This window comes from Pygocentrus nattereri, chromosome 17 (assembly GCF_015220715.1).
Source record: "Pygocentrus nattereri isolate fPygNat1 chromosome 17, fPygNat1.pri, whole genome shotgun sequence".
NCBI lineage: Eukaryota > Metazoa > Chordata > Actinopteri > Characiformes > Serrasalmidae > Pygocentrus > Pygocentrus nattereri.
This window is the reverse complement of record NC_051227.1, coordinates 29,858,360-29,886,016: the sequence shown is the minus strand read 5'-3', so window position 1 is coordinate 29,886,016 and position 27,657 is coordinate 29,858,360. Positions and strand designations below refer to the sequence as shown.

Here is a 27,657-nt window from a genome sequence, read left to right as displayed (position 1 = left end):
AGTGACGTCGCCGTGCGTAGCTCTGGACGGGGAAGTGGCGAAGCCCCCCGCTCCCTCCAGCAACACGAGAGGAGAGATGGCAACTGCTGCGACTGAATCTTTACTACGGGCAAATCGGAAAACGCTGCTGTTTCGGATGGTCTTGTGTTTAGCAGTGCTGCCGTCGCTGAGCGCCGTGTCTGAGCCGGGAAAATGGATCCTGACTGTAAAGAGCAGCGTGAGTCCCTCAGCTTTGAACTGCCTTCCTGACATGCGCGGGCACCCGGCTAATGACATTAGCTCGCTAGCTTTTGGCCCCTACAGCGGCTTATTCCAGGGCAACGTTTTAACCTCAAGTCTTGTGTTCTGTGTATTCTGTGACAATGGGCTCAGTGGACCTTTAAGACCATGATACCAAAGTAAGAATTCGTTTCTTGCCGTAAGATTGACTGAGTTTCTAATGCCAGCTAGCAAGCTAACCCGGTTCACTTGGTTCCCTGTCCACTGAGAACTGATTTGAAGAAGCTGCTATTTCCTAACTTTGGTTGCTAACTGGTTTTAAGCATTTAACAAGAAGAATAACCCCACCATCCCTCTCTATGCATAGTTAACTTAGAGCAGCTAACTAAGTGTCAAAAAACCGACTGCCTGCAAGCAGTACTACTGATCTTCCACAGTCATAACACTGGAGCTAACTTTACGGTCACCCATATAAACGAAGTGTCATTTGCTCTTCATGTTTTTTTTTGCTTTACAGAAATCCGTAAAGGAGCAATACTTCCCTTTCTCAAAGACAATGTTCAATAACACCTTCATTAAACTCAAATGTAAGTATACAGTTCAGCAGGTCACACTTTCTTTGCTGAGATCGCTCTCACTGTAGTAGCGCATCTGTGCCTTAGAAAGTACAAGGTCTCTGTCTCTCTCCCTCTCTCTCTCTCTCTCTCTCTCTCTCTCTCTCTCTCTCTCTCTCTCTCTCTCTCTCTCTCTCTCTCTCCCCCTCTCCCTCTCTCTCTCTCTCTCTCTCTTTTAATCCAACCACTATTTAACAGGTCTCATCTTAATATGTATTTTTAGGGCTCAAAGAACAGTGCGACCCTCCTATAAACCTGAGCATTTCATGGTATCTGCGTAGCTCTCGTTGTTATGATGAGGTGTTCGTCATAGATGTGAGTGTGCTGTTTATTTAAGTATTACAAACTTTAGAAAAGTATGATTAACATTTTTTAAAAGAATGTTCCATTTAGAATCTGCTGCTGTCTCTTCTTTTTTTTTGATAGACTGAAAAGGCAAAAGCATACTTCAAAACTGAAACAGTGCATCAGAAGGGTGGTAGTGGTTTCTATGTATTTCACCAGTACAGTCCGATTGAGTGCCATCAGCCCATGACCAACAACGATGTATGTGGTCTGTTACTAGATTGTTGAAATTCCATTACTATTTTTTTAACTGGGAACAGTTAAAAAAGATTCTTGGTGTAACTGTTGCATTAAATATTAATAGATATGCATGTCTAGGTTATATTATTACCCAGACACAAGATGATCTGTCATCTAGCATTAAACTCTTACTTCTTGTTTACTTGTAGCTGGAACTGTTGAAATTTGAAAACCCTGTAGTCCTGGGATCTGAAGAACAACCGGTGAGATGAATCACAGTGTTGTGAGCTATTATCTGTACATAATAGAGACCATGCTTTACTCAAACTAATCTCTAAACAAATACCATTTCTTTGTATTTTAGACAACATCAGGCACTTCAGGGAGGAGAAGGAGGGACACAGTGGGAGATGTGTCGAATGATAAAGTATTTAATCCATTTTAGTGAAACAGAGTATTGAGAAGATGAATTTTTTTTAGCAATTCTTACTCTATATTTTAATGTACATTATGTAATCTGAATGTAAAAAGCAGGAGGTGTACTTTATTTAGTAATTTATGTAAACGTTATTTTGATCCATAGCCTCTTTAAATGTTCTTTCTTTGCAGGTTTCGGTTCCTGCTGCCAAGGAGTCAGGCAAGGATGTGGACAGCAAAGACAAAACTTCAGCACTGGTAAAAGATGAGATGAGTGTGGACAACTACAACTCTGCAACCTCTCTGACATTTCTTCTTTTAGTAAACCGATTTTTCTCTTGTCATTTCAGAGCCCTACACACCATGCGGTGGCACAGACATGGGAGGACAGCCCTTACATGTTTATCATCTGTGTTTTTCAAATAAACCCAACCCAAGAGACAGAAAACTGGGAAATCGAGTGTAAGATTTTAAATCTCAGGGGTGGCGTAGAGGTGACAGTCAGTACATATGAACTTGAGTTTGCATTAATTTATTATATTTTCTTCACAGTGGAAGTCAGCATGGAGGGGCCGTATCAGTATATCTCAGCATCTGAGTGGCCTTTGATGATTGTAAGTCTAGAAAAATTCCCAACTCTTGCCTGTTAGTGATTATTTGTTATGAGAGCTGCCCGCAAGGAACTTTGAATTTTTTTCCCATTCTTATGTATCATTACAATGGTTTTAATTTTTTCAATTCCTTCCTCAGTTTTACATGGTGATGTGCGTCATATACGTGGTGCTTGGTGTACTGTGGCTTGCTCTTTCTGCCTGCTACTGGAGAGACTTGTTGCGGATCCAGTTCTGGATTGGTGGGGTCATCTTCTTAGGAATGCTAGAGAAAGCTGTCTATTATGCAGAGTTTCAGAGCATCCGGTATGACGGCCTCTCAGGTAAGTCGAAGAACTTGTCTTTGCAATTAGATCAAGATGACTACCAACTATAGTATTGGAGAACAGCTTGTAGCTGCAGGAGTTTTAGCAGGTGGTAATTTTATTTGATTAAAGGAGTGCCATTTAGTAGTTGGCCAGTATTCGACACAACAAAGATCAAAGCTGAATTAATATCACCAGCAAAACTTGAGGACACTGGATGAGGAAAGACATCTTGTTACAGTGTTCAGTCTCCTACAGATTATCTTGATAATCTAGATAATCTAGTTATCTGATGAATTTGCTCATTGTTGAATAGCAAACACGCAATTTTGACATATCATTTGTTCTGTAAAATTGCAAGAGGTGTTGTAGCCATTTTGCCAAAAGAGGCTAACATTTTAACAGATTCGGATTCAAGATCCATCACGTTGATCCTGGTTGGCTTTGTTTTTCTTTGTAGTCCAGGGAGCAGTGGTGTTTGCTGAGGTGCTTTCTGCTGTTAAGAGAACTCTGGCTCGAGTACTTGTCATTATTGCCAGCCTTGGTTACGGCATTGTCAAGTGAGTCGCTATGATGGCAAACATTAGTTCTTATCACTACATTTTCAGAATTTTCATTGATATTTTTTATTGATATTTATGGGAAAAATGTAAGTTTCTTACTAAAGCATATCTGTGAATGTGTTTATTGTTGCAGGCCTAGGCTTGGAGCATTACTGCATAGGGTGGTAGGAGTAGGACTGCTTTATCTAAGTTTCTCCATTGTAGAGGGGGTCCTGAGAGTCACCTCGGTAAGTCACAGTGCTCTACATCTAGTTCAGAATATTTGTACTTCAGAATTCTACTGAAGTGACCCACTACATTAATCCTCTACCAGTTTTAGCCCAGGTTTAGAAGTTCCAAGCAGCCTTTTGCCAACCCCTTCAATTCTATTCTTTTTCCACATTGAACAATTTGAGGACACTGTTGTTCTGTTCCTAATAAAGTTCCTGAAAGCAAACTTGTCTCTCTCACAGGAGCATGGAGGCTCCAGCAGACTTCTATGTGACATTATTCTGGCTGTCACTGACTCTTGCATTGCATGGTGGATATCCTTTAATGTGTTGTCCACTGAAGCTATGTGATGCCATCATATTTATGTGGCGCCTGTGGAGAACTGCTGCACAATTGCTGAAATGGGTTCAACAAGGGGGTATAGCTTACTAATATAGGAACATATTCTTACAAAAACACTAATTGCGGTAGCTCTATCTTTATTGCTGGCACTTAACATTTGGGAAATGGGGGACGTCAACCCTTTTCCTTTTCAAATTACCCTCTAAGCTTACTTTGCAACTGCATATTGCTTTCCCTGGGTCTGCACTATAAGCGTGTGTGCACATCCCCTTCTGGTGATGATATCATGATGCTACCCTTCCTCTTTTTCTCTTGCTCCTTTTTTCTCTCTACCCTCCTTCTCTATCCTGCCAGGCTGAAGATGACCTGGTGTTGCTGGCTGCCATCCCACTGGCTGTCCTCGACTCTACCCTCTGCTGGTGGATATCCTGCATTGCACTGTCCATTTATCTCTTTTTTTCCCCTGCCCATTCTCTCTCTACTTTAACGGCTATGTTAAACTTCCTCTGCATATGGGTTGTAAGTTGTTTTTTTCTATTCTTCTCGCTTTTGTTCTGCTGGTTTTGCTTCCTCCCCCTCCCCAGTGCTTCAGATATGTGCAACCTTGTTGGCTGTCTACTTACATTTAGTAAGAAAGTGAAAACAAAGAAAAAGCCTGATTTTGCAACATTACTTTTAGGTACAGTACTGTGCAAAAATCTGAGAATATGTTTTCATGTATTTAATTGCCAGTCAAAAGGACCTATAAGTAAGCTATTCATTAAAGTTATTTATTTAACATATCAACAAATACTGACCAGCTACTTTAAAACCACATTAAAACCACCTCCTTATTCTACAATGTCTATTTTATCAGCTCCACTTACCATATAACTGTGCTTTGTAGTTCTACAATTACAGACTGTAGTCTGTCTGTTGCTGTGCATACTTTGTTAGCCCCATTTCACCCTTCACAGGACCACCACAGAGCAGGAATTATTTGGGTTTTGGATCATTCTCAGCACTGAAGTGACACTGATGTGAGGGTGGTGTGTTGTGCTGGTACAAGTGGATCAGACACAGCAGTGCTACTGGATGTTTTAAACACTGTGTCCACTCTATTACTAACACACCAGCACCACATTAGTGTCCCTACAGTGCTGAGAATGATCTACCACCCAATTAATACTCTGTAGGGTAAAAGTGGGCTAGCAAGGTTCTTGATGTAGAATGAATTTGTTCCCAATCAGAAAATTCCCAATTAAAGAGTAATGCCTGATATATAAAAAAAATACTTTTCAGCATTCATGATGCCTTCAGCGAAAAACAAATGACCAACTTCAGATATTTTTAAATGCCCCCAAACTTGCTCTGATTCTTCACCATGCTTGACTGATGGTTGTAGACCTGGTCTGAATTATTTGCTCTGGTGTCATAGATACTACCTTCTGTTGCTTCCAAAGAGCTCAGAATTATACTGATGTCCATAAAACTTCACCTCAGATGTCCAGTTTTTGTGTTCTAGTGTTCTTATATCTCCTCAGAAATATCTTGATGCATGTTAGTTTCTCTTTGAAGGGTAATATAATGTCAGTGACACTTTTGGGAACAGCTTTTGTTTGAGGGGACACAGTCATAGCTCATTGGTTTTAAGACTGGAAGGATAGAGGAATTAAAGTGGTGGTGGGGTGCAGAAAAAAACTGAACAATTGAAATACTTATAATTTGATATTATATTTAGTCTTGGAGGCGTTTATGTAATTCTTCTTACACTAAAAATTAAATGATAGTTAATGGCTGTTTTGACTGGAAATTAAATAAATGAAAGAGTGGTCCTGGACTTTTGCACAATAATGTAATAAGAGGTCATTTCTTGTCCAGAATCAGAAGTTGAATCAACTCAGTCACTCCTTGCATCTTACCACAACTGTATGAAACTCTTTGCTTATCTTGACACATGCCATAGCTCCCAAAACCACTGGCTGCTGCTAGGCCATGCCAGCAAAAAAGCAATAGTGGTTTGTGAATGTCTTTTTTTTCCCCAGACACATATGTGTTATACATAAAGGTAAATATTTTAAGTTGTGTTATCTGTCAACTAATACTTTAGTCCTTAACATTGAATTACATCTTCATAAGCCTGGCACAGACCATGAAACTTCTGCGGCTTAGGAGAAATGTGGTGAAGCTCTCCCTTTACCGCCACTTCACCAACACTCTTATATTTGCTGTCATAGGTAAACATCTATGGAAACATTACTTACTCTGTTACTCTTATGAAGAGACGTTTATTTATTTATTTACTTACTTTTCCACCTTCTAACTACATTTCAGCCTCTGTCATTTTCATTATTTGGACAACAAAGACCTTCAAGTTATCTAAATGCCAGTCTGTGAGTATGCTTTATTTAATTTTGTTTAACAAGCAGTGAAATTAAACATTAATTAAACATTAATTAAACCTACATTGTCCTACAAAAAGTGCTTCCTGTCTTCTGTAGGATTGGAGGGAGTTGTGGATAGATGATGCTTTCTGGCGTTTCCTCTTCTCTACTATCCTGCTAGTCATCATGTTCCTATGGAGACCGTCTGCCAACAATCAGAGGTGGGGACACCCAACACTTCCAAGTAACAACAGTTCCAAGGAACCACTTGTCAGGCATTTATTGTGTCTTCTTGCTGTCTCCCATAAGACTGGAAAGTGTGGAGCACTATTCTCAATACACTTAGCCCACTTTCCACATCTTAAGTTAAAACCAGAGTGCTTTTTTTATATTTTCATATTTCACTTCTGTCATATTAAATTGCTCAGGCCAAGGTAAAATTTCAAGACATTTTTATTATATCTTAAAAGTATTTTAGAGAATACATAGCACATTTCCAGGGTTATTAGACAGATTAGCCAAATTCTCACAGATCAAATACTGTTTGGGCCAGGTTTCCAATGTACCCTCCACCCGCACCCTCCAACACACACTATTCACACACTTTATCAGATACAAAGAAACTAGTGTAAACCCCACACCAGGTTAGGCTAAAGAAGGATTCACAGTAAAACCACATGATAAACAGTAAAGAAAATTAATGAGTTTTACAAGCTTCAGATGTCCATGTTTATGGAAGAGTTACCTTAAGAAGATATTAAGCCCATTGAAATAGTGAATAGATACCTCAGTCAGCTTAGCTGTAACCTGACATTTCATTTCATAGAAGTCTCAGACATTGTCTTTTTTTGCTGAAAGAAATGTTAAATAGAAAGTATTTGTTACAGATTTTTCCATGATGAACACAACTTTGTGCCTCGAGTGCTCAGACATTGTCTTTGAGGTGGTACAAATGCAGAAAACTGATGTTGACAATCTATAAAGAATAGACTCAAAATATGTATATTGTGCCATGTGTCCAAAATGCTTAGCCAACCTGTCTGATCCACCATTGCTCTTGTAACTATGGAAGGTGTGTAACATGGCTTTGTTATGACAGCTACACAGTCTTAGTACTGGCTTTCTCTGGGCTCATTCACACCTGGATGCACCTTAACTTACACATCTAAGTAGTCATGATTGGATACTCATAATCCAATTAGGTATGCATTTTAGTGCAAACTATAAATAGGGTAATAGACAGCTGCATGCTGCATGTTAATCATTTATGTTTCAAAAGCAAAATATAAACTGTTTGTGCATTTGATCTTTCTCTTTTGAAAAGAATACGTCTAGGGAACCTTTGAAGCCCTTGAAGTGCTTCACTCCTATAGAAGACTAAAATGTCACTTAAATCTTAAGTGAAAGACAGCCGTTCTGCTGGGCAATATAGTAAGACATCTAAGAATTACTTATGGGAGTTAATTTTAAACTCTCCAGGTATGCCTTCAGCCCACTGGTGGATGAGGTTAGTGATGAGGAGGAAGCGGAGCAACTAATGAATGAAGCCTTTGGTAAGAATCAAATTTCTGTCTTTAGCATGGCATAGAATATCTCTGCTTGTACTTTATTAGCTTTATAGATTCATTTGAATTGTGAAGTGAATTTTTCCATTGGCGTAAATGAAGTATCACTGATATCAAGCAGTCTCTTGTTTATTTTTCCAATTTTGTTTATTTTAGTGGTTATTAACTCTTAACTGATATTCTTTAATTTACAGAAGGTGTGAAAATGAGGGGTATTAAATCAGAGGCCAATGGAAGTGTGAAGCCTAATAAAGTGGTAAGAGAATTCCTGTGTAAGAAAAAATAAACCCACATCTTAACTGAGGTAAACAACAGCTTAAGTATCTGAGCCACTCAGATTGAGAACACTTGGCATTTGTACGCTGAGTGATTGTAAGTTAAATGTGTAGGTCACAAATAGAACTGTGCAAAGGTTTTAGGCAAAAAGGTTTTAGAGAAAAATTACATTTAAAAAGCTGTTTATCTGGACAGTGAGCATTTTTTTGCCCAGAAAGAAACATTAGTATTACAGTACATACAAATAATATTAGTATAAGTAGACATAAGTAGATTTTTAAAAAGTAGATGATTTTACATATGCCAGTGTGTTTGTTTAACCATTTCCATTACCTGTCTATTTGGCAGCTCAGTATTACTAGACGTCCACCATCCAATACCTGGTTTAGCAAATAAATACTTATGTTAAATCAAATGTGCTGATAATGCTAATTTAATTGCTTTGTGCACTGAGGCATAATCATGTTGGAATAGAAAAAGGCCTTCCCCAAACTGTTCACACAAAGTATACAAGCATACAATTGTCCAAAATGTCTGCTGAAGTATTAAAATTTCCCTTCACTGGAACTAAGGGGCCTAGGCCAGCCCCTGAAAAACAACCCTATATCATTATCCGTCCTCCACCAAACCTTAGTTGCCACAATGTAGTCAGGCAGGTAACTTTCTCCTGGCATTCACCAAACCCAGACTCAGCCATCAGACTGCCAGAGAAGTGTGATTTGTCTCTCCGCAGAATGTTTCCACTGCTCTAGAGTCCAGTGGTGGCGTGCTCTACACCACTCCATCTGACGCTTGGCATTGTACTTGGTGATGTAAGGCTTGCATGCAGCTGCTCAGTCATGCAAACCCATGCCATGAAGCTGCCAGCATACAGTTTCTGTGCTGATGTTAATGCTTGAGGAGGTTTGGAACTCCAGTTACTGAGTCAGCAGGGCTTTGGCAACCTTTATGTACTATGTGCCTCTGCAATCAGTGACCCCACTCAGTAACTTTATGTGGTTTGGCACTAAATGGCTGAGCTGCTGTAGCTGAACACTTCCACTTTTCCGTAACACCATTCACAGTTGTTTGTAGAATATCTAGGAGGGAAGAAATTTTGTGAATTGATGGTAGCACGCTCAAATTCAGTGAGCTCTTCAGAACAACCCACTCTCACAAATGTTTGTAGAGGCAGATTGCATGGATAGGTGACACCTATGGCAATGAAACTAAATCACCTGAATTTAATGATTAAGAGGCATGTCCCAATACTTTTGTCCATATAGTGTATGTATGTGTGCATGTGTGTACACACACTGGCTGTGACCTCCTCAAATGTTGGTAACCTTGGAAACCATGAGCAAAATGCAAAAAGAGAATGTTTTTTTTTTTTTTTTTACATTCTTCATTGCTTATCCTTTTGGCCTTTCCATCAAAATATTAACAGATATATTATTTTAAGAATTTATGTGTGCTGTAATTGTTGGCACCACTTCATTTAATACTTTGTGAAGATAACAGCTCTGATACTTCTTTCATAATGTGTAATGAGACTGGAGAACATATAGCAAAGGATCTGAGATCATTCCACCACACAGAAACTCTCCAGATCCTTCACTTTCTGAGGTCCACACTGTGAACTGTCTTCTTCAGCTCATCCTACAGGTTTCCTATAGGATTTAGGTCAGGGGACAGGGATGGCAATGGCAACTTATGTGGTCAGTGAACCATTTTTCAGCTGTTTTTGAGGTTTGCTTTGGATTGCTGTCCTGCTGTAATTCAGCCACTGCCCAGTTTAAGCTTTGGGGCTAAGGCAGTATGGTTTTGATTTAATATTTGCTGGCACTTAATGGAGTCCATGATACCATGTGTCCGAACAAGTTGTCTAGGGCTTTTGGAAGAAAAACAGCCCTATGACATCACAAATTGTACTTCATGGCAGGGATGAGGTACTTTTCGGCCTGGCTATACCAAACCTATGTCTGGTATTTATGGACAAAATGGTCTATTTTGGTTTCATCTGACCATAGAACATAGTCCACTGAAAGTTTCAGTAACACCAAGCAAACTGTAGGTGCTCTAGTTCATTGCTTTCATTTGGCAACCATGCCAAACAACTTATGGCTGTGTAGGTGGCATCTTGATTGTGGTTTGGCAGACATTCTCACCTCAAAACCCAACTAATATTTGCAATTCGCCAGCTGGAGATTCTTTGGCCACTCAAACCATCCTCCTCACTGTGTTTGGGGTAAATATAGACATGTCATCTTCTTCTGGGCAGATTCTTAACACTTCCAGTTGCTTTAAACTTTTTAATTATTGTCCTGATGTAATTTTTTTGCAGGCATTTCCTGATTTGTGCAGCGTTGTGCCTTTTGTGGCACATCATTGCCATGTTAACTGGTCTTTCTCATAGTGGCCTGCATGTCACCTCAAATGTATATCCTGGTTAAACAAGAAGTCATGGCAGACTATGTATTCCTAAACAATCAGATGTACTTAAACATAAAATATAAATGGAAATATATTTGTTAGATTTCACTCTAGGGGATGCCAACAGTTGTGACTTACACAGATTTTAGAAACATTTCATGATACTTTTTTCTTTCAATAATTGTCAATATTTTGAATGAATTTCCTATATATATATATATATATATATATATATATATATATACACACACACACACACACACACACACACACACACACACACACACACACACACACACATATATATACATACATACATATACACATACATATGCACGCACGCGCGTACATACATACGTACGTACGTACGTACATACATACACACACATGTATGTATAATGTATAATTGTATATGTAGGTATGGTAAGAGTGAACATTTTAGATGTTTAGAACGATTTTAGAGCAGCATGAAAGACTTGCTCCACTTGGCAACAACTGATGCTTTTTAATGGCTCACTCTGATCAGCTTTGCTGTGAGCAGCTCTCAGCGACTCAGGATGAGCTGACTATGATGAGCAACCACTTGTACAAACTGCAATGCCACTTCGTTTAATAAATGCTATAGATGAAAACATGCATGCCAGTATATCACAGTAACATTGTTACAATATTATGATTCATCTCATCCACTGAATTTTGATTACAATTGCAAATTTTAAGTTTGGTTCTGATTATTACTAAGATGTAGATTATGAATATTGTCAGAAAAAATAACTTATGGTTTCTTCAGGATGAAGATCTGAAATGGGTTGAAGAAAACATTCCCTCTTCAATAGCTGACGTGTAAGTCTTGTGATGACAGTGATGATGTTGAAATTCGGTTATATACAGTAATACTAAATCATACATTATCAGTGTGACATAAGCCACATATTAGTACTTTACAGGTTTAATATTTAAATGGTAATTGTTTATCTGGGTATTAGTTTTCTTCCTTTTTTTTTGGTTACACATTACACACACACACACACACACACACAAGTTTTTGACTGTGTATGTCTACCTCTTTGTCTTGCAGTGCACTGCCCCCTCTGTTGGACTCTGATGAGGTGGGTTATACAAGTTATTTGCTTTTTTTGTGTAATACCATGAGTGGCCATAAGTGGGCGATCTCTGAGTTCTTAAAGTAGAGCATGAAGAGATCAGCGAGTCACGTCACACTGTTTATCCTTGCTCTCTCCCTTTCGGTTGTTTTCTTTCTGCCTGGAACAATGGGAGCACAGAGGCTTTGGAGCTTTTGTCTGACTAATAAGAAGCACTCTTAAGCTTGCCTTGGAGACACGCGTTTGCTATCACAGCCAAAGTAGACTTACCTCTCAGAAGAGGAAAGCGGACATTAAACAGTGCTGATGGATACAGTGTTTAGGAAACAACAAAATAGTGTTTATGCAACAATCCTGCATATGTAGAAGATATAAGTACATTATTTGTAGCCAGTTTATCTCTCTCTCTCTCTCTCTCTCTCATATTCATATATGTGTGTATATATATATATATATATATATATATATATATATATATATATATATATATATATATATATATTCATATACATACACACGTATATAATGTCCTGTCATATTTCCATCATTGTGTTTATTTGTGGTTTTTTTTTTTTTTTACAGGAAACCATGACGACAAAGTTTGAGATGTCAAAAATGGAATAGAGCCACAATATGTGTACATATTGTAAATATGTCTGTGACTAAGAACAGTTGTTTTAACTCCAAAACGTAAGCTTTGTAAGCGATGGATGTAAATATGTGTGATGTCAATAATGAGGGTAAGAAACCGAATGATTTTTATTTGTATTGCCTGTATTGCCTGTTTGTATTTATATTTTCACTGGAATGGTGTCGGTTTCTTTAACACCGAGTGTAATATCGCCTTTGACATTTGTTTACATATCTGAAATGCGAAATGTGATTAAAAAACACTAGTCTAAACTTCTTTGAAAAAATTATCTTTTTCACAGCAGCTTTCATTTTTAACATACAGATAAAGCCAAAAACTAGTTACCTACCTGTTGTCACCTGTTTTCAGTTAAAATGCCTATAAGTCTAGCTGGTTTGTCACCCATCGAACAGACTGCCTGTCAAGAGAATATTATCTAAAATGAGTTTAATGATTCGTGCATTATAGTCAATGCACACTTTGCCTCTGGGCATCTGAGAATGAGGATTGTGGAAAAATTGGGCTACATATTGTTGTTTTTTTTTCTTTATTTAAACATTGAATGTCCAAGTTTGTTGCCCTGAAAAATGACCTCGAAATGGAAATTCTCTATCAAAATGTGTATTGTGACTGAATTCTGTCAATTCAGTACTAGTATTATTGACACACATGTATTCCAATTTATAATAGTCATTTGACAGACTGCCTAGAGTTTTGCCTTTTGTTTGATTGGTTGGTCCTGGGTTTTATATCTGTATGTAAATCTATGGATTAAATCTGTAAAGGAAAATAGGTAATTTAGGTCAAGAGGTGTTGATGTAACAAAACATCAACATTCCAGACTCAGTGAAGTTCATCCAGCTTTCAGATGTCAATATAAATTGATTTTCTTCTAAGGCTACACTCATTATGCATCAGTCTGCATTATTTGCCAATACTGTAGCAGTCAACGTCTGTCCTTTTTTGTCCCGTTAAAGCTGGTTTTTATTTTTGACCTTTCTTAACAAAGACTGATGAACTGAGTTTTTTCTGTAAGTTTCTCAATACCTGTTGATAACCACAATTTAGTAAGGCCTAGTAATAATAATATCCTGGATTATTCTTAGTAATAATATCCTGGAAAATTACAGAAACACACAACAGTGTTGTGGTTGTCAAGGATGATGCAATCATATGCATCTCAGCTGAATACCAACATGGTGGTAAAGAGAGATCAGCTTGCAGTCAGACAACATTGCTATTAAACAGTTCCATTTATGTAATCCAGTACAAAATAACATCTGCTATTAACATCTGTAATGGTTACAATTAGCCTCTTGCATAATAGGAGCTTGTATTACCAAGATTAGCCCCTTCAGTGTTTTATGGAATGGAGTATTTATTTATTTTCTTTTATATATAAAGACCACATTTTGCCATTTCACTGGTATTGGCTACAATGGTTGATGCTGTGATAATTCCATTTGTTTGTTGTTTTTTTTTTTCCTGTGAAATTGCACATCTGATCAACAGTTTTCTGTGTAAAGATAAATCTTACAAGAAAACCAAGTGATTGACATATGATTTCATTGTGGTTTATTCATGTACACAAGATAACAGTCTAAAAACAAACACAGAGATTAGAGCACATTCCGCATTGAATTCACAATTAGGGGCAGTCTGGAGTTATCTCAAATGTGTATGCATCACATTGATATATCTAGTGAAAGGAAAACTACAAACAGAATGCCAATTAATATAAAACTAACAGTCTTTATGATCACAGCACATGTGATCGCCGAGATTAACAATTCAAAGGAATGTCATTTTTGACAATATAAAATCTCACTAGAAGACAAGCAAAACATTTACAGTGATGGAATGGTAGCAAGAATGCGCTGATTGATGACTGAATTATTGCTTTTCGAGTATTTTTTTAGCTATATGGATTGCATTTCTCACCATGGTGAATCGTGACGTAAACGTGTGATTACTCCTTTTTTTTTGGGGGGGGGGCAAAGCTCCTCGCTGAACGAATCCCATGCAGATCTAATCCTCTTTGTGTAGCGTCACACGTTTCCCGCCTTTTTTTCTGGTGAACGATAACAGAGAAGATTAAATATATTACAATATATATTCAAATATAACATTCATTTTAAGTCTGCACATATTTTGTTATAGGTTAACAATATGTGTTCTGTTATATTTTAGTGTTTGACTAGAAACAATGACACAATAAGGACCACCAAATACTACACATTGCACCATAGTTCAAAATGTAGACACAAAATTTTGAAATAAAATAACTCTTGTAAGTAGTGCTAGGCCTACACAAAAATACATGCTAAGTATCTTTAGTTTGGTCAATTATAGGGCTATTTAGGGATATTTTCCACCGCACACAAAACATAACTGGCACTGGGAAAATACCTCTGCTCTCTTTCCCCATAATAAAAACAATATAAATCAGCTATTAAACAACAATGTAGAATGAGGTTCAGTTGGACTATAACAGGTCAATGGATTTTGACACTTGTCCATTGGCACAACACTTTTCCGATCATTGCCGTGACGAAATTGGCACCCGAGATCAATAAATAAAGGGCCCCCTAATTTATTAACAGCCTAATGGCAGTAACCCACATCAACTTCTGTGTAATTGCCATTGTTTGTTGCTTGAGAGCATTTCACTCTACTGTCCAGGAGGTCCTTCTCCTTGGCTAACTGCTCAGTGGCTGCTGATACTGCAGTTCGAACGATGGAAGTTGCAGCCTCATACAACATCCTCTTCAGGGCCTCATCTGGGTCATCTGGCACATCACTGGTCTTTGTCGACTCAGAAAAGGACCCTCCATTTTGAGGACCCCTATATACCTTGGTCTCTAACTCAACACTAGCACCTAATCCTACTAAAGACTCTGCCTTGCCAACTCTCTTTTCTTGGAGATCACTGGAGTCAATTTCTGCTTCAAACTCACCGCATTGGGCAACTGCTTTTCCAGTGCTGCACTTCCCATCTTGATTCAGGATCTTCCCATCCTTTGGACAAGTTTTGTCGCTAGAGTTGATATCCTCCTGGTTCATCTCTTCTATCTTTCCATCGTCATTCTGGACAGGAGGCTCATGATTGTGTGCTGTGATGTCCTCTGATGCAGCATCTGAACATCCATTCTCACCATTGGTTTTGGGTTCCACTGTTTGCTCTGTCTGGCCTCCTCCCTCTGATGCTAAGTGAGGCATGTCTGACTGCTGACCAGATGGTATGCTTGGTAGGGACTTCTCCTCTCCATCAGAGCTCTTGTGCTCGTCTGCCACCTGAGCTCCGTTGTCGCTCCCACTCTGTGTGGCAGCCTGGTCCTCTGATCCACCCTGTGGGAGGTCAGCTGACCCAGCTGTGTCTGCAGGGCCATCCGTTTCTTTAGCTTCCCCTTCGCCCTCTTTCTGTACTGCTGTGCCCTCCCCCATATCCATGCTAGTACTCTTCCCCTTGCGCAGTATGAAATTCTTTAGTGACACAGCACGGTTGAAATGTGTCCTTTTAGACTTGGCAGTCTTGCTTGAGTCTTTACCCGCCTGTGGTTCGTCAGTCTGTTCTTGTTCACCCGCTGGTTCCTCCTCTCCTCCACTCACGTCTGCTGCTTTCTTTGACTTGGGAATTACTCTTTTTTTAAATGAGGTCCAGATCTCGTTTGCATGCTGATCCACAAACTTTGCTCGTGTTGTGGCAGCACTTGCCCCTTTCTCTTCTTCTCCCTCTGCACTGGCCTTCTCCTGATTTTCTTCATCGCCTTCAGACACTCGTGTGGCCCCCTGGTCTCCCTCTGGGGCATTCTCATCTTTCAGGTTATCTGAAGAGTCTTTATCCTTTGGTTTGTGGATCCCAACAATGGATGGATCTCTCTTCAGACCTTGAAATGTCCACGACCTCTTTAGTTTCCATCTTTTTTGCCCAGTGTGCTCTGACTTTGTAGTTGAGTCCAGTGTTCCGGTGTCCCCTGGTGCATCTGCACTGACACCCTCTGCTCCTTCCACATCTTTGGAGTCATCAGTGCTTTTTTTGTGGCTCTTCTGTGCCATAAGCTTCTTAAAGGAGTGCCAGCGTTTCATGTGTTTTGTACTTTGGGAGGTTGACTTGTCTGGCTCCTCTGGTGCCTGTGGATCCTCAATTTGATCCACCACAACTGTGTTGGCATCAGCATCCTCCAGTCTGTCAAGAGATTTTGACCGAACCTTCCCATGTTTTGGAGCCTCCCCTGTACCATCCTTTTTCTCTGTGCTTCTGTGGGAGAAAATCCTAGCAACAGGCTTGCGGATGAAATCACGTACACTAGACTTTTCTCCTTGCTTTGGCTTGGCACCAGGCATCTTCTGCTCTTGGACAACCTCCTCATTTTCTGGTACTTTTTCAATAGCTTGGCCTTCAGGTGCAGCTTCACCTGCCTCTGCCGACTGACTAGGTGGCTGTACCTTAGGATCTGCTGCATCACCTTGATCGCTCTGGTTTGTGGCAGTGGCCTTATCTGGCTCTTCCCCAGCAGCATCCTCAGCTACTGTACTATGTTCTTTTTTCTTTTTCCCTCCCATTACTTTTCCAAGCCCACTTTTGTTCAGGAAAGAGTCCCAGATTTTCTCTGAGGCTGGCTTGACTTTGTTGTCTGCTGGTTGCTCCGCGCTTTGGGGTGCCTCAGTACTAGGCTGTGTTTCCTCAGTTGGAGCAGGGGTTGACTCTACATTTGCAGGCTCCTCCTCAGCTTTAGTCTCCACAGTGTCTGCTTGGACAGGCTCTGTGTTAGCCTCTGTTGCTGCCATATCAAAAAAAAGGGCTCTTTGATCTCCTTCCCTTAAACACTGTCTTGTTCTCTTGTATTCTTTATGGAACAGAGTTCATTGATGACCAGCAGTGTTTGATAGTATTCCCACAAGAAATAATGAATTCTGCATCATATTCCGTGTGGAGAAGAGTGGCCTCAGATCTAGAATGAGAAAAGTAAGAGGACGATTAATTAAAACATTCACAAACGCTGCACCTTTTCCCTTTCTAATGGAGAGGGCAACCACAGATGCTTTTCATACGCATTTTCAAAATTTCAGTTCGAATTCACTTTCATAATGGGGTGGCAGACTTAGTAATCTCAAATAAAGAATGCATGTATGCGCATAGGGTAAATAAATCATGATGATTTTTGTGGAGTGGAAGTGGAGAAGGCTCCTAATAATCTGATGAGGCTTGACTCCTGTCACCTATGTTTGGGCACTGCTACTCAGATAAGTGGATCAGTGATTTTGTTTAGTAATCAGCACTGTTTGAGAGGTTTATTGCTAGTGCACACTATCCTTTCTGAACTCAGCTCACATGCCTGACTGTAGTAGAACCACAGCAAATGGGATGACAGTGAGTTTTCAATAAACCAGCTTGTGAAATCACTTAGGATACTACAACTTAGAAAACATTCACGGAGGGAGATCTGCACGCTTACATGAATTTAAAGCATTTGTGTTTTGTTAACTGGTTAGAAATGGGAAATGTAAAAACAGTCCTTTACACCACTGACAGTGGGTCTCCTTATTAAAAACTCTTGACCCGCGGTCAACTTTAACTCCTCCTCAAAAACCGGGCTTGTTTTTCTCGTTTTTTGAAAGCATGTAGCTCGAACTCGTTTTCTTTGAATCACCCTCGGAGGACTGGAAATTATTCACATTTCCCTTTGCATCTGGGTCTGTTTTGCTGTGGTGGGATGCACCTCATGATAAACACGCAGGCCAAGGGTGTCCACATCCACGCAAGCTTGCACCTGCATATGCAGCTTCAATTGGTACCCCGAGAACGTCCAGTGACCTACACGACTCGTTCGTGGCCCTGCTCGGAGCGCGGTGTCTTTACGCATGGCGTCGAGTACGTTTACTCGCCCGCCGTCCTACAACCATGGGGACAATTGAGCCTGGACGGTTTTGTCCTCTCTCTCTCCATAGACGAGCCCCCCCTCCCTCCCCCTTTGTTATGCTAAAGCGAGCGCAGAGCGCGGGAGACGTCTGGAGAGGCTCCCGCCATAGAGCTCAACTGTGGGCTTCAAACCTCGCGTCTGTAGAAGTAGAGCGTCATTCTAATGAGGGGAGAATAAAAAAGGCAATGCAAATGCCCGAAGACAGCAGGTGTCCGTGCTTTTCAGAAGCTCATTTGCATTGCTAATGAGCAATGCCATTTTTTTGCAATTTGCAAAAAAAAAATTGTCTGCGTTTGATATAAACAATGCTGCTGTGCAAATGGCGTTTAAATGAGCGCCGCAGAACGAGCAACTTTGCCCAAACGTATGGAAAGGACAATGAGTCATGCTTGTGTTGCGTCTGGAAAAACATCCTGAACAATGGGGGCAGATGCGTAACTGTGGATTCATAATTGAAGCGGCTCACTCTGGGCAAATACTCATCAGAAAGACGGATTCTCATCATATAAAAGACAGAATTACGTGCAAATCTTCGTGTTTGGAGCGCAGTGTGCCCGTCAGACGTGCGCAAAGACAGCGGTTGAAACAGGAAAATCAACATGCAGCGGGAAAACAGCAAGCGGGGCGCCACACGAGCAGCAGGGAGCGCGGCGTGTTGTGGTAAACCCACCGATTAGGCTCCGTTCTCGAAATCTCTGCTGCGGCTGAGCAGTCCCCGCCGCTTATACGGCATAACAGACCGTCGTTTCTGACGCAAATGAGAAATAGAAACGCGTATTCATTCATGTTTTCCCTCATATCTGCGTTCACACTCGAGTGAATCTGATTACAATGCGCTCGAAGACAGTCTGGCGCGTTTTGGCCGAAGTTGCTGTTGAATGGAGCCGTCTGCTCGGCCGAACAAAGCCTTAAAACAGACGGACGCGCTTCCAAACCGAAAAGATGTGAGCCAGCAACGACGGTGAATTTCCCCAGAGCTGATGGCCACGCATCCAACCAACAGGGCGCATTCGTTCGTCTCCATCAATCTAAATCTCTACACTTTCGCCTCACACCAGCCAGGAATAAAAAAAAATCAGCTCTGCTGCACAAACCTGACACTAAACACAAAAAACCGTGTATTTCACCAGAGCAGAGCGAGCTGGAGCTGCATTATCAGACTTACCCTCCAAACTTAAGCTTTACGCGTCAAGTCAAACATAGTAAACACACACACGCACATAAAACATCTTAAGCCTCGCAGAACGGCTAAAAATTCTTCCTGCTGAAGTGAGGAATGACCTCCCTACCTTGTTTCGTGAGGCTAAATCCGTCCCTGCGTGTCGTTGAAAGGTAATAACAATCTGGCGCGGGCTGGAAAAGACACTGAAACTAAATCCCCGCTCGCATCCTCGAGCCTGCGAGCAGCCAGCCAACCCAGTGTGGAGAATCGCGCGGGGACGCGCGTTCTGCCTAGCGCGCGCACACGCACACACATACACACAAGAGTGCGCGTTCGCGCTCGCGCTCGAGCATACGCAAACGCGCGCACACACACACACACACACACACACACACACCATCTCTCTCACCCCGTTACCCTTAGCAACTAGGGAGCCCACCCACCCCCCACCCTGCTGCAGCTTCAACCATAGCAGCTGCCCCCCAGCCCTAAGAGGGGTTACAGTACCGGGGCAGATGGAGGGGGCGGGGCGGGGGAGGGGGTAACTGGGTATGATTTTGCTCTGGAGTAACAGCCGCTGCCGCCAACGGGTGGAAAACAAGGCGGTGACGTTAGACCCGCAGCCGCCACGCGCTGTTATCACCACTGTGTGAAAAAATGTTATTACTGGTATATAGAATCTTACAGTAGATAAGATTTAAAATGTTTTTTAACTGTAGATATTTTTTTTTAGAAAATTTGATACTAGATTCATTAGTAGACACCTACAAAAATAATACAAACAATAATTAGGTTAAGCTGTAAGCCATGTTTATTAATGCCCATGAACGATTCTGGTCACTAGTGAGTGCTTAAGCTAATGAAACTATGAATGAAGTATGAAGCAATGAAGTATGGTAGCTATAAAAATGTCAAAATAATAAGTGATAATTACAACAAATAACAATAACAACAACAAATAATAATAATAATAATATAATGATTATAGCAACAAGTAATATGTAATATAAGTAAAATGTATACAGATATATAAACAAGTAAACAGTAATTGCTTTAAAATGTGCTATGAATGGAATGTTCACTTAGAAAATCAATCAATAAAACATTAATTTTACCTGGGGTGGCCAAAACATTTAAGTATGATTGTATATTAGTCTATTTTAAAATGAAACGATAATTAAAACATTTGGTAGATAGAAAAAAAGTAGGCTTGTCTTTTAGCTCTGTTTATTACTTCTTATGAAGAATAATTCTGCTAACTCCTGGCAGTTAGACAGGCGTATATGCATCATGATATTTAATTTTTCTGAGGTTTGGTAGGCTAGAACACAAAAAATGTGCAAGTCGTGCAACATTTCATAAAAAAAACTTAATTTAATGATTTTATTCAACGTTTTGCAACCATTTGCATGATTACAAGGTTCTTTACATGGTGAAATGGTTCTTCAGTTTGGCGGAGAATGTGTTGTATATGGTTCTGTAGGGAACCTTTTTCAAAAAGGATTCTATATATGACCAGAAAGGATTCTGTTTTTATAAGTTTGAACATTGTAACAAAAGCAGAACCCTATTTGGTGTTATATGGAACCATATATAACGCATTCTCTGTCAATCTGCTGAACGATTTCACCATGCAAAGAACCATTTAAGATTGTAAATGTTTCTCCAAGTGTGCATGGTTCTTTATAGAATCATTGTCTTTACTAAAGAACCCTTGAAGAACCTTCTTTTTTCAGAGTGCACTCTAGAGGAGTGTGGTAGGACACATCTCTAGGCTGCACCTAAACACGGTGTCTTTTGTCTCTCTGATTAGTCATGTGCTTTGGGGTCAAGCTGAATGAGGAGAAAAGAGAGAAACATACAGCATTTGAGCAGAGAATTCACAAAAACACCATCAAAGAGCCCGAGGGCAGAAGCAGAGGGGTGAACAGTGGACAGGCAGTCTGGGTTTATGCCAACACACTGTTTGTCTCTGGTTTAATATCAAGCAAAAATTGCCCCCCGGACAGAATAAAATGTGCGTTTGCACTGGAAATGCATTGTTCCGTGATTCATATTTTATAAGACAGAGTATCCGCACAAAAAACACTATGTGCTCCTTCTTTGAGCTTTCATTTCCTTGTGGAGGATGCCACTGAGCCTGTGGTGTTCATAGCTGCTCTTTGAATCAGCCATGATGTTTTTGGTTCATGGCAGGAATGACAATGGTACAGGCCTGTGCTGCTGTCAGGACTTTTATTGTAACCTAATCATGCCATTCATGTCATATGCCATGAAGCTTTATATGATTGTTCAGTCATAGTGAATGCTCATGTCTATCAGGAGTCTAAAGCACAGTCCTCTCTCTTAGACTGAGTTAAAGGGAATAAAACCAGTAGAGCGGATGGAAAAAGTACAGAGAAAACATGCATGTGTTAAAATCTTACTCAATGTATGAAGTCAAGGTATGAAGCCAAAAACACACAGGCAAACTATGGCTATTGCAAAGACCTGTGTGTTTTTGGCCTCATACTTTCACATTTAATTAAGATTTTAACACATGTGAGGTTTCTTTGTACTGGTTTTAATCCATTTAACTCAGGCTAAACAGTCTAAACTGATGCATAATTAAATGGTTACGATGTAAACAAAGTCACGCCAAATGGTTTGATGTATAATGCTCTACAGAGTGCCTGATGTCTGAGAAATTGTTTTAGAATAGTTTTGAGACAAGATTTTGGCTTGAAACTTATTTTGTCAGTATTTTAATGGAAGAGAGGTATATTCAGGACATTATAAGGCAATACAGTTTTTTTTCGCAGATTTACCATGATTTTAGCATTATCAACATTACATGAAAACTCAGAAGAAATATGTAGGTTCACCGGATATTAACTAAAATGGGTACACTTGAGTTGTAGGCATTGCCACACCTGGTTCCTTTCACCGCTGAATCTGTAAATTTCTCTACAATGAAGCGTTTCAAATAACTCTAAATAACATTGTTTAAATCTTAATGATTTAATGATGCAGTCATTTTGAAAGTTGGTGGAATTCTGCTGTAAGTATTTCCCAACCCTGGTTAAATCATCATATTGCCCTTCCACCCATAACCATTCGAATGAGGTCAAGATGAACGTGCCATCACCAGTGGCTGATCCAATTAGAGCAGGCTATGCATCTCCTTTTCCTCACAATCCTGAGCTCAATGTCATTTGGAAGTCAGTGATATAGGCAGCATGTGAGATGGGCTGATGCTTTTTTTGTATCGTCAGCTGCTCACTCTGATCAGACCACAGACAGACATTTTTTTTTCTATCGTCTCCTCCATTCTCAAGTATAAACGGCACAAATTCCCCAGCATAAGTTCAAAGATGGACTCCAGACAAGCTTCACTGCTTGCATTTACAAACCAAGCGCATGGCTGATGTCCTGCGAGCTCAGGCATCCAGTGTGGGCCCAACAGGGAGAAGCCGAGCACTGCTGGTGTTGTGAATGACCCAGACTGTGTGTGTGTGTGTGTGTGTCTTCCTAATGCCTGGTGACAGCCAATGTGTGTGTGTTGGTGAAGGAGGGGTGACGTGTGGAGGGTGGGGGTGGGGTGCAGCCCCTGTGACAGGCTCAGCTGAAGGCTGTGTGTGTCAAGCTCACGGCTACAAGCCTGTCAAGTCCATTTCCCGCGTACCCATCCGCCATGCAGGGGTTTTATTTTGACCACCACGTGCCTCAGCATGCAGCTGTAAACACCAAGCTACAGACGAAGCACATCAGCCCCCATCAGCAGCATAGAGAACGAGTTTGTTAGGACATACACAGCTAAGGTGGCTCCTCAGTAGCAAATACCTTCTGTTTTGCCATGAGCATGCAACTGAGCACTTACACTAATTGACAAGGGAACGGGAGACGGCACCTGAAAGGAATGGTTCACTGAAAAATCTGATTTACAGAATTTTTCTTATACATAGCTGATCAACCAAGACATTTTTGGAGTCCAAAGTTTGCTTCTGTAGTTTTTGTACTGGAGATATGAGGCTAATATAGCTAACAAGTGATGGAGGTCTATGTCACCCAAAATGTTTAGGTGATATACAGTACTGTACAAAATCAAAGTAACCATTTTCCAGGCAAAATGACCATTAAGTACAAAAAACAAATTTTTAACAGCTAAAGAGATAAAGGGACTTTTAAGAACCCTGTAAGACTGCCAAAACTATCACCATGGGATAAGCAGTACTTAAAGCTTTTATAGTTGAGAAAAAGAAGAAAGAAAAACAAGCTCCACTCATGCTTCAGATCTGAAAACAAGATCCACAGGTGTTTCTGTCCACCTTTCCACTGTGAGAAGACAAATCAGTGCTATTTGAGTCTGAAGGGTGTGTAGTTGTCAAGAAGCTGTTACTGAGAAAAGAAAATACACAAAAAAGAGAAAGTCTGAAAATCAAATAAGGAAGCTGCTGGAAACACACACACACACATATACATGGTCACAAAAGACAAAAGATCATGTTTTAGTTGCTGTAAACTCTTATGGAAAAGAAGCATGGGCAAGTGCAATGGGAAAGCGCGCGAGAGAGAAAATTGTCAGTGAGAACTGTAGGTCTCTCCACCTTGGCATGACTAGCTTGAAATACTTCTCAAAAGATCCATTCAGACAAATTAGGACCAGGAGTAGAGTAGGAGGAGGGAACAGGGTACAGGGGGGAGGGGGAAGAAATGAAGGGGGGCTCAGCCAGGCTTACTGTCATTGTCAACTCAAGTGCTCCTGTAGAGGAATTAAAGACTGCTCAAAATCTTACTCCCCCAGCACAGGGGAAAGTCAGGACATACATATTCTAATCTAGATTTGAGACATCCATTAGCATTTAGACTGGAAATTTGCACTGTTGAAGCACAGTCTCTCTTTCCCTTTTCTCTTTTTTTGGGGAGCCATTTAGGTAATGGCACATTCCATGGGACATTAATCGGTGTAATTAGGTTTTCTGCCACACCATGTGAAATAGATTGCGCTGGCATACTTCACTCTTATCCAGTCTGTGCCCAAAAGTTTGGTTGCAATAAATGTGCCATTATTTTGGCCCCATTATTTTGGCCCCATTATTTTCTCACCAGCACCCCCCAAAAGCCATTCATCAGCCCCAACGGCTGGAGATTACATCACCTATGAGTCATCATAACCAGGGGTATGGAAGTGGGCATGGCTGGTTTTCACTGGTACAATGGTGCTGCAGTAAGAAGATATGCACCTGTTCAGTTGAGACAAGCTCCAGTGAGCCATGATCAGAGAAGGTAGGCTATGGCAACCTGCCAGCTTCTTAAGCACCTCTTCGGCCAGGGCCGGCCATGTTCCTGTCCGGTGTGTTTTCAAACATGTTTGGATCTTTCATCCTAACAAACTCGACCCCGACGGCCAGTCGGGAGCGTCTGCACAGCTCATTGACCTTTTATTGATGTGACCGATTGGTTAACGCGTCCCCTGCTACGAAGGGCTAGTGCTAACGTTCTCTTCATGCATGGGCAACCTTTGAATTGCAGCTGTTATAGCCATCCAAATGCTCGCTGTCCTAAAGTGTTGCCTTCCAAGGGATTTCTACGTAATCTCTTTATGTGTGCACAGGCTGTCAATCTCGATCACCGCTGTTGTTGTGGTGGAGCCCTGCTGCACGGGAGGAGGGGGGAGATGTGGGAGGGAGCCAAGAGCCCAGCCAATGGTGATCCATCCTGTCGATTAGCTCCATGCTATCTCATTATGTTTGTTTAGTGCCTCTGCCCATTGGTGCTGGCACAGGATGAAGACACTGAAGGATCCAAACACTACATACTGCCAACATGCACTGCGATGGCTGAAGTTCACTGTACAGTCTCTGTATAAGGTAAAAGGACAGAATTGTTTATTGACCAGGGCTGTGAGAACTCTGTATATCCAGTTTATGTAAGGAAACTAAGCATCAAAAAACATCCATTTAGGAGCCACTGTTTTTGTGATGTCACAAATACCAACCCATTTTCATACATCCCCCTTTCAGCCTACAGTCCCACCCTTTCACACTGAAGTTATAGGGTTTCAGCCCAGACTGCTTTCTGAATGAATCCCTATATAGGAAAACCAATCAGAACACCACTCATTTACATACATCAGTCTTAACACACACACACCTTCTGAGTCGATTCCCCCTCAGGGTCACGGGTCAGTCTTAAGAGTGCGGGTCAAAAAACAAAATTATGCAAAAAATATGCTACATAAAGGCCCTTCAAATATATCATGGTGTCTACACAAACAGCTCCCATGTTTGAAATCTGGACTGCAGCATGACACACCAGTACTAAAGAAATATTTTCCAAAAACATGAAGCACCAGTGTTTCACCACTGTTACATTCAAGCTTTCGCCACTTTGTTCTCATACACATAAACACAGTCACAGGTTTGAAAAGTCTTAGAAAGCTTAACATTTGGATTTACATTGTAGCAATGAGAGCCACATTTCTGTACAGGAGAAGCACAGACCTGTGATTTTCAAGCAGGCAGAGTCATAGTGCTTCATCACATTAATAAATATGCGGCGTCTGCTCATCTCTCAAGGAGAGAAGGTCTCATCTTTAACTATTCAGTTAAAAATCTTGGTGGCACTGAAATGTACTTTGCAAATACAACCAGACAGCACTCATTCAAGTGCTTTCATTTTTTGGAGGTGGTACTATGAAGCAAATCATTTAAAGAGCCCCATATCCCACATTTTCCTTGCACATTTTCGCAGTTTTATGTACCAGAAACTGTTACAAATCCTTTATACAGGACCGTTTCCCAACTTATTATTTTCTAGATTTAAAGGTTGTTTTTGTTACTGTGCCTTTAAGACTGATAAATGTGAATGACCTCTCTGCCAACTGCCTGCCCTCATTCAAAAAGCAGCCCCAGGTGAAACACTCCTCATAACTTCAACGTGAATGGATGAGCTAAACAGGAGGCTGAACAGGTAGATGTGCATCAATGCCTTGGTTTGTTACATCAAAAAAAAGATGAATTGAAAGCATGCTGTTTTTGCAGTTTAGTTACAATATATGAACCAGAGTTAATTAAATACATTTGTAATGTATGTAAACACATTTTCAAAATGTACCATTCACTTGCTGTTTCATGTATGAAAACTAAGCTGCAACAACAGCCTGTTTAGAAAGAACCAACACATTTACACATATCCACCTATTCAGCCTACAGCAGTTTAGCCCTGGCCCTTCACATTTCACACAAGTTATACAGAGCATTTCAACCTGGACTTTTTTTTTTTTTTTTTAAACAAGGCACAAAACAGCCAGTCAGAACAGAGATCATTTACATATAGATTACATTATATTATCTGTCATGTGGGGGCCAAACATTATTATAGGTTGCTTTATTTAAGGTACACAGTTAGACCTAAAAACGCTGTTGTACTATTCAGGGTACATTTGTGTAGTTAGTAGCTTGATGAAGGAAACCCATATCTATACAGTACCTTTTTCTGATGATTTAAAACAAACTTTAAACATACAGAAATGCAAAGTAATGGGCTTTATGGCCTCCACTATGGTCACCATTCGTCTTGTGCACAAAGGAGGCATGGATGGCGTTATCATATTAATCTAAAGTAACCATCTCAAAACTGAGTTAGCGATACTACCTAATCAGAGTCAGGTCGTCTCAAATCTCTCTTATTTTTTCAGAATTGCTTTTACATATTTGCCCCCTCAGCTTGTCTCTTCTGGTTAAGAGAATGAGGAGCAGCATGTATTTATACCTCAGTTCATGTTAAAAGGGAGGTTACACAATGGGTGACAGTGTGTCAGTCAATGCTTTTATTTGATTATAAAAGCTATTACTTTACATTAGTATGCTTTTACACAAATGGAATACATGTCTCCTCTGCCAGTGTTCACAGTACAGAAATGTGTCGTCTTATAAAAAGTCCCTATAATTGCTCAGGTCTAATTGTTATGTGACGAGCACAAACATCACACTGCATGCAAGTTTTTCATGAAAATCAGGGGCAGTGGAGCACCTAAGGAATGTTAACAAAAGGCTGTTTCATACAAAAATTTAACCAGCAAAGTGCTCCTCCACATTTTTTCTAATCTTGCACCCGGTTTATTGATTTTTTTATTTATTATTTTTAAATACTTGCTTAAAAATCACTCTCTCACACACAGTTCAACTCTGCATACTTTGAATGGATTGCTGTAGGGTTGAAAGGCCATCTGCAAATTCTTCCAGCTAAGAACATTTGTGTGCTAATTGAATTTGAAATGTTCTTGGGCATTTTCTCCAGCAGCAGCACAAAACCCTCATTCAACGTGTCCACTAACCCAGATACAAAGAGAGGGACACTGACCGTACCCCCCCCAATGAGAATCACACGGTGCATCGTTCCACTCACATTCCAAACAAGACATCTACAATCAACCAC

At 40.4% G+C, this 27,657-nt stretch overlaps 2 protein-coding genes across 3 annotated transcripts; one reads left to right on the top strand and one right to left on the bottom strand.

The window, feature by feature from the left end:
* On the top strand, positions 1 to 12,428 carry zgc:162698 (uncharacterized protein LOC560165 homolog). 2 transcript variants are annotated; one of them, XM_017694992.2, is made up of 21 exons: positions 1 to 217; positions 737 to 806; positions 1,057 to 1,148; positions 1,260 to 1,379; positions 1,568 to 1,621; positions 1,723 to 1,785; positions 1,968 to 2,033; positions 2,126 to 2,237; positions 2,328 to 2,389; positions 2,526 to 2,709; positions 3,152 to 3,251; positions 3,388 to 3,481; positions 3,707 to 3,778; positions 5,914 to 6,022; positions 6,120 to 6,178; positions 6,287 to 6,390; positions 7,649 to 7,722; positions 7,929 to 7,990; positions 11,213 to 11,265; positions 11,501 to 11,531; positions 12,108 to 12,428. In XM_017694992.2, exons 1-21 carry the CDS (start codon positions 77 to 79, stop codon positions 12,147 to 12,149), a joined length of 1,764 nt encoding a protein of 587 aa, XP_017550481.1. In that variant the 5' UTR covers positions 1 to 76; the 3' UTR covers positions 12,150 to 12,428. The 2 variants fall into 2 exon arrangements, with proteins under 2 accessions (XP_017550481.1, XP_037402479.1); XM_037546582.1 differs by lacking the exon at positions 3,707 to 3,778 and adding an exon at positions 4,161 to 4,229 and having other exon boundaries at positions 2 to 217.
* A 1,642-nt stretch (positions 12,429 to 14,070) lies between these two features.
* On the bottom strand, positions 14,071 to 19,556 carry si:ch211-137a8.4 (ABC transporter F family member 4). The gene is made up of 3 exons (XM_017694989.2): positions 19,367 to 19,556; positions 15,114 to 17,108; positions 14,071 to 14,227 (listed from the first exon to the last, which is right to left on the bottom strand). Exons 2-3 carry the CDS (start codon positions 16,942 to 16,944, stop codon positions 14,205 to 14,207), a joined length of 1,854 nt encoding a protein of 617 aa, XP_017550478.1. The 5' UTR covers positions 16,945 to 17,108; positions 19,367 to 19,556; the 3' UTR covers positions 14,071 to 14,204.
* Between the last annotated feature and the right edge of the window lie 8,101 nt (positions 19,557 to 27,657).

Bases quoted from the DNA above. Each gene is read 5' to 3' on its own strand.
- zgc:162698 (XM_017694992.2), top strand. From the start codon at position 77: ATGGCAACTGCTGCGACTGAATCTTTACTACGGGCAAATCGGAAAACG. The intron at 2,034-2,125 runs GTAAAAGATGAG...TTGTCATTTCAG, and splicing joins AAGACAAAACTTCAGCACTG to AGCCCTACACACCATGCGGT. The intron at 2,710-3,151 runs GTAAGTCGAAGA...TTTTCTTTGTAG, and splicing joins CCGGTATGACGGCCTCTCAG to TCCAGGGAGCAGTGGTGTTT.
- si:ch211-137a8.4 (XM_017694989.2), bottom strand. From the start codon at position 16,944: ATGGCAGCAACAGAGGCTAACACAGAGCCTGTCCAAGCAGACACTGTG. The intron at 14,228-15,113 runs GTGAGTTTGAAG...ATCGTTCACCAG, and splicing joins AAAAGCAGTTGCCCAATGCG to AAAAAAAGGCGGGAAACGTG.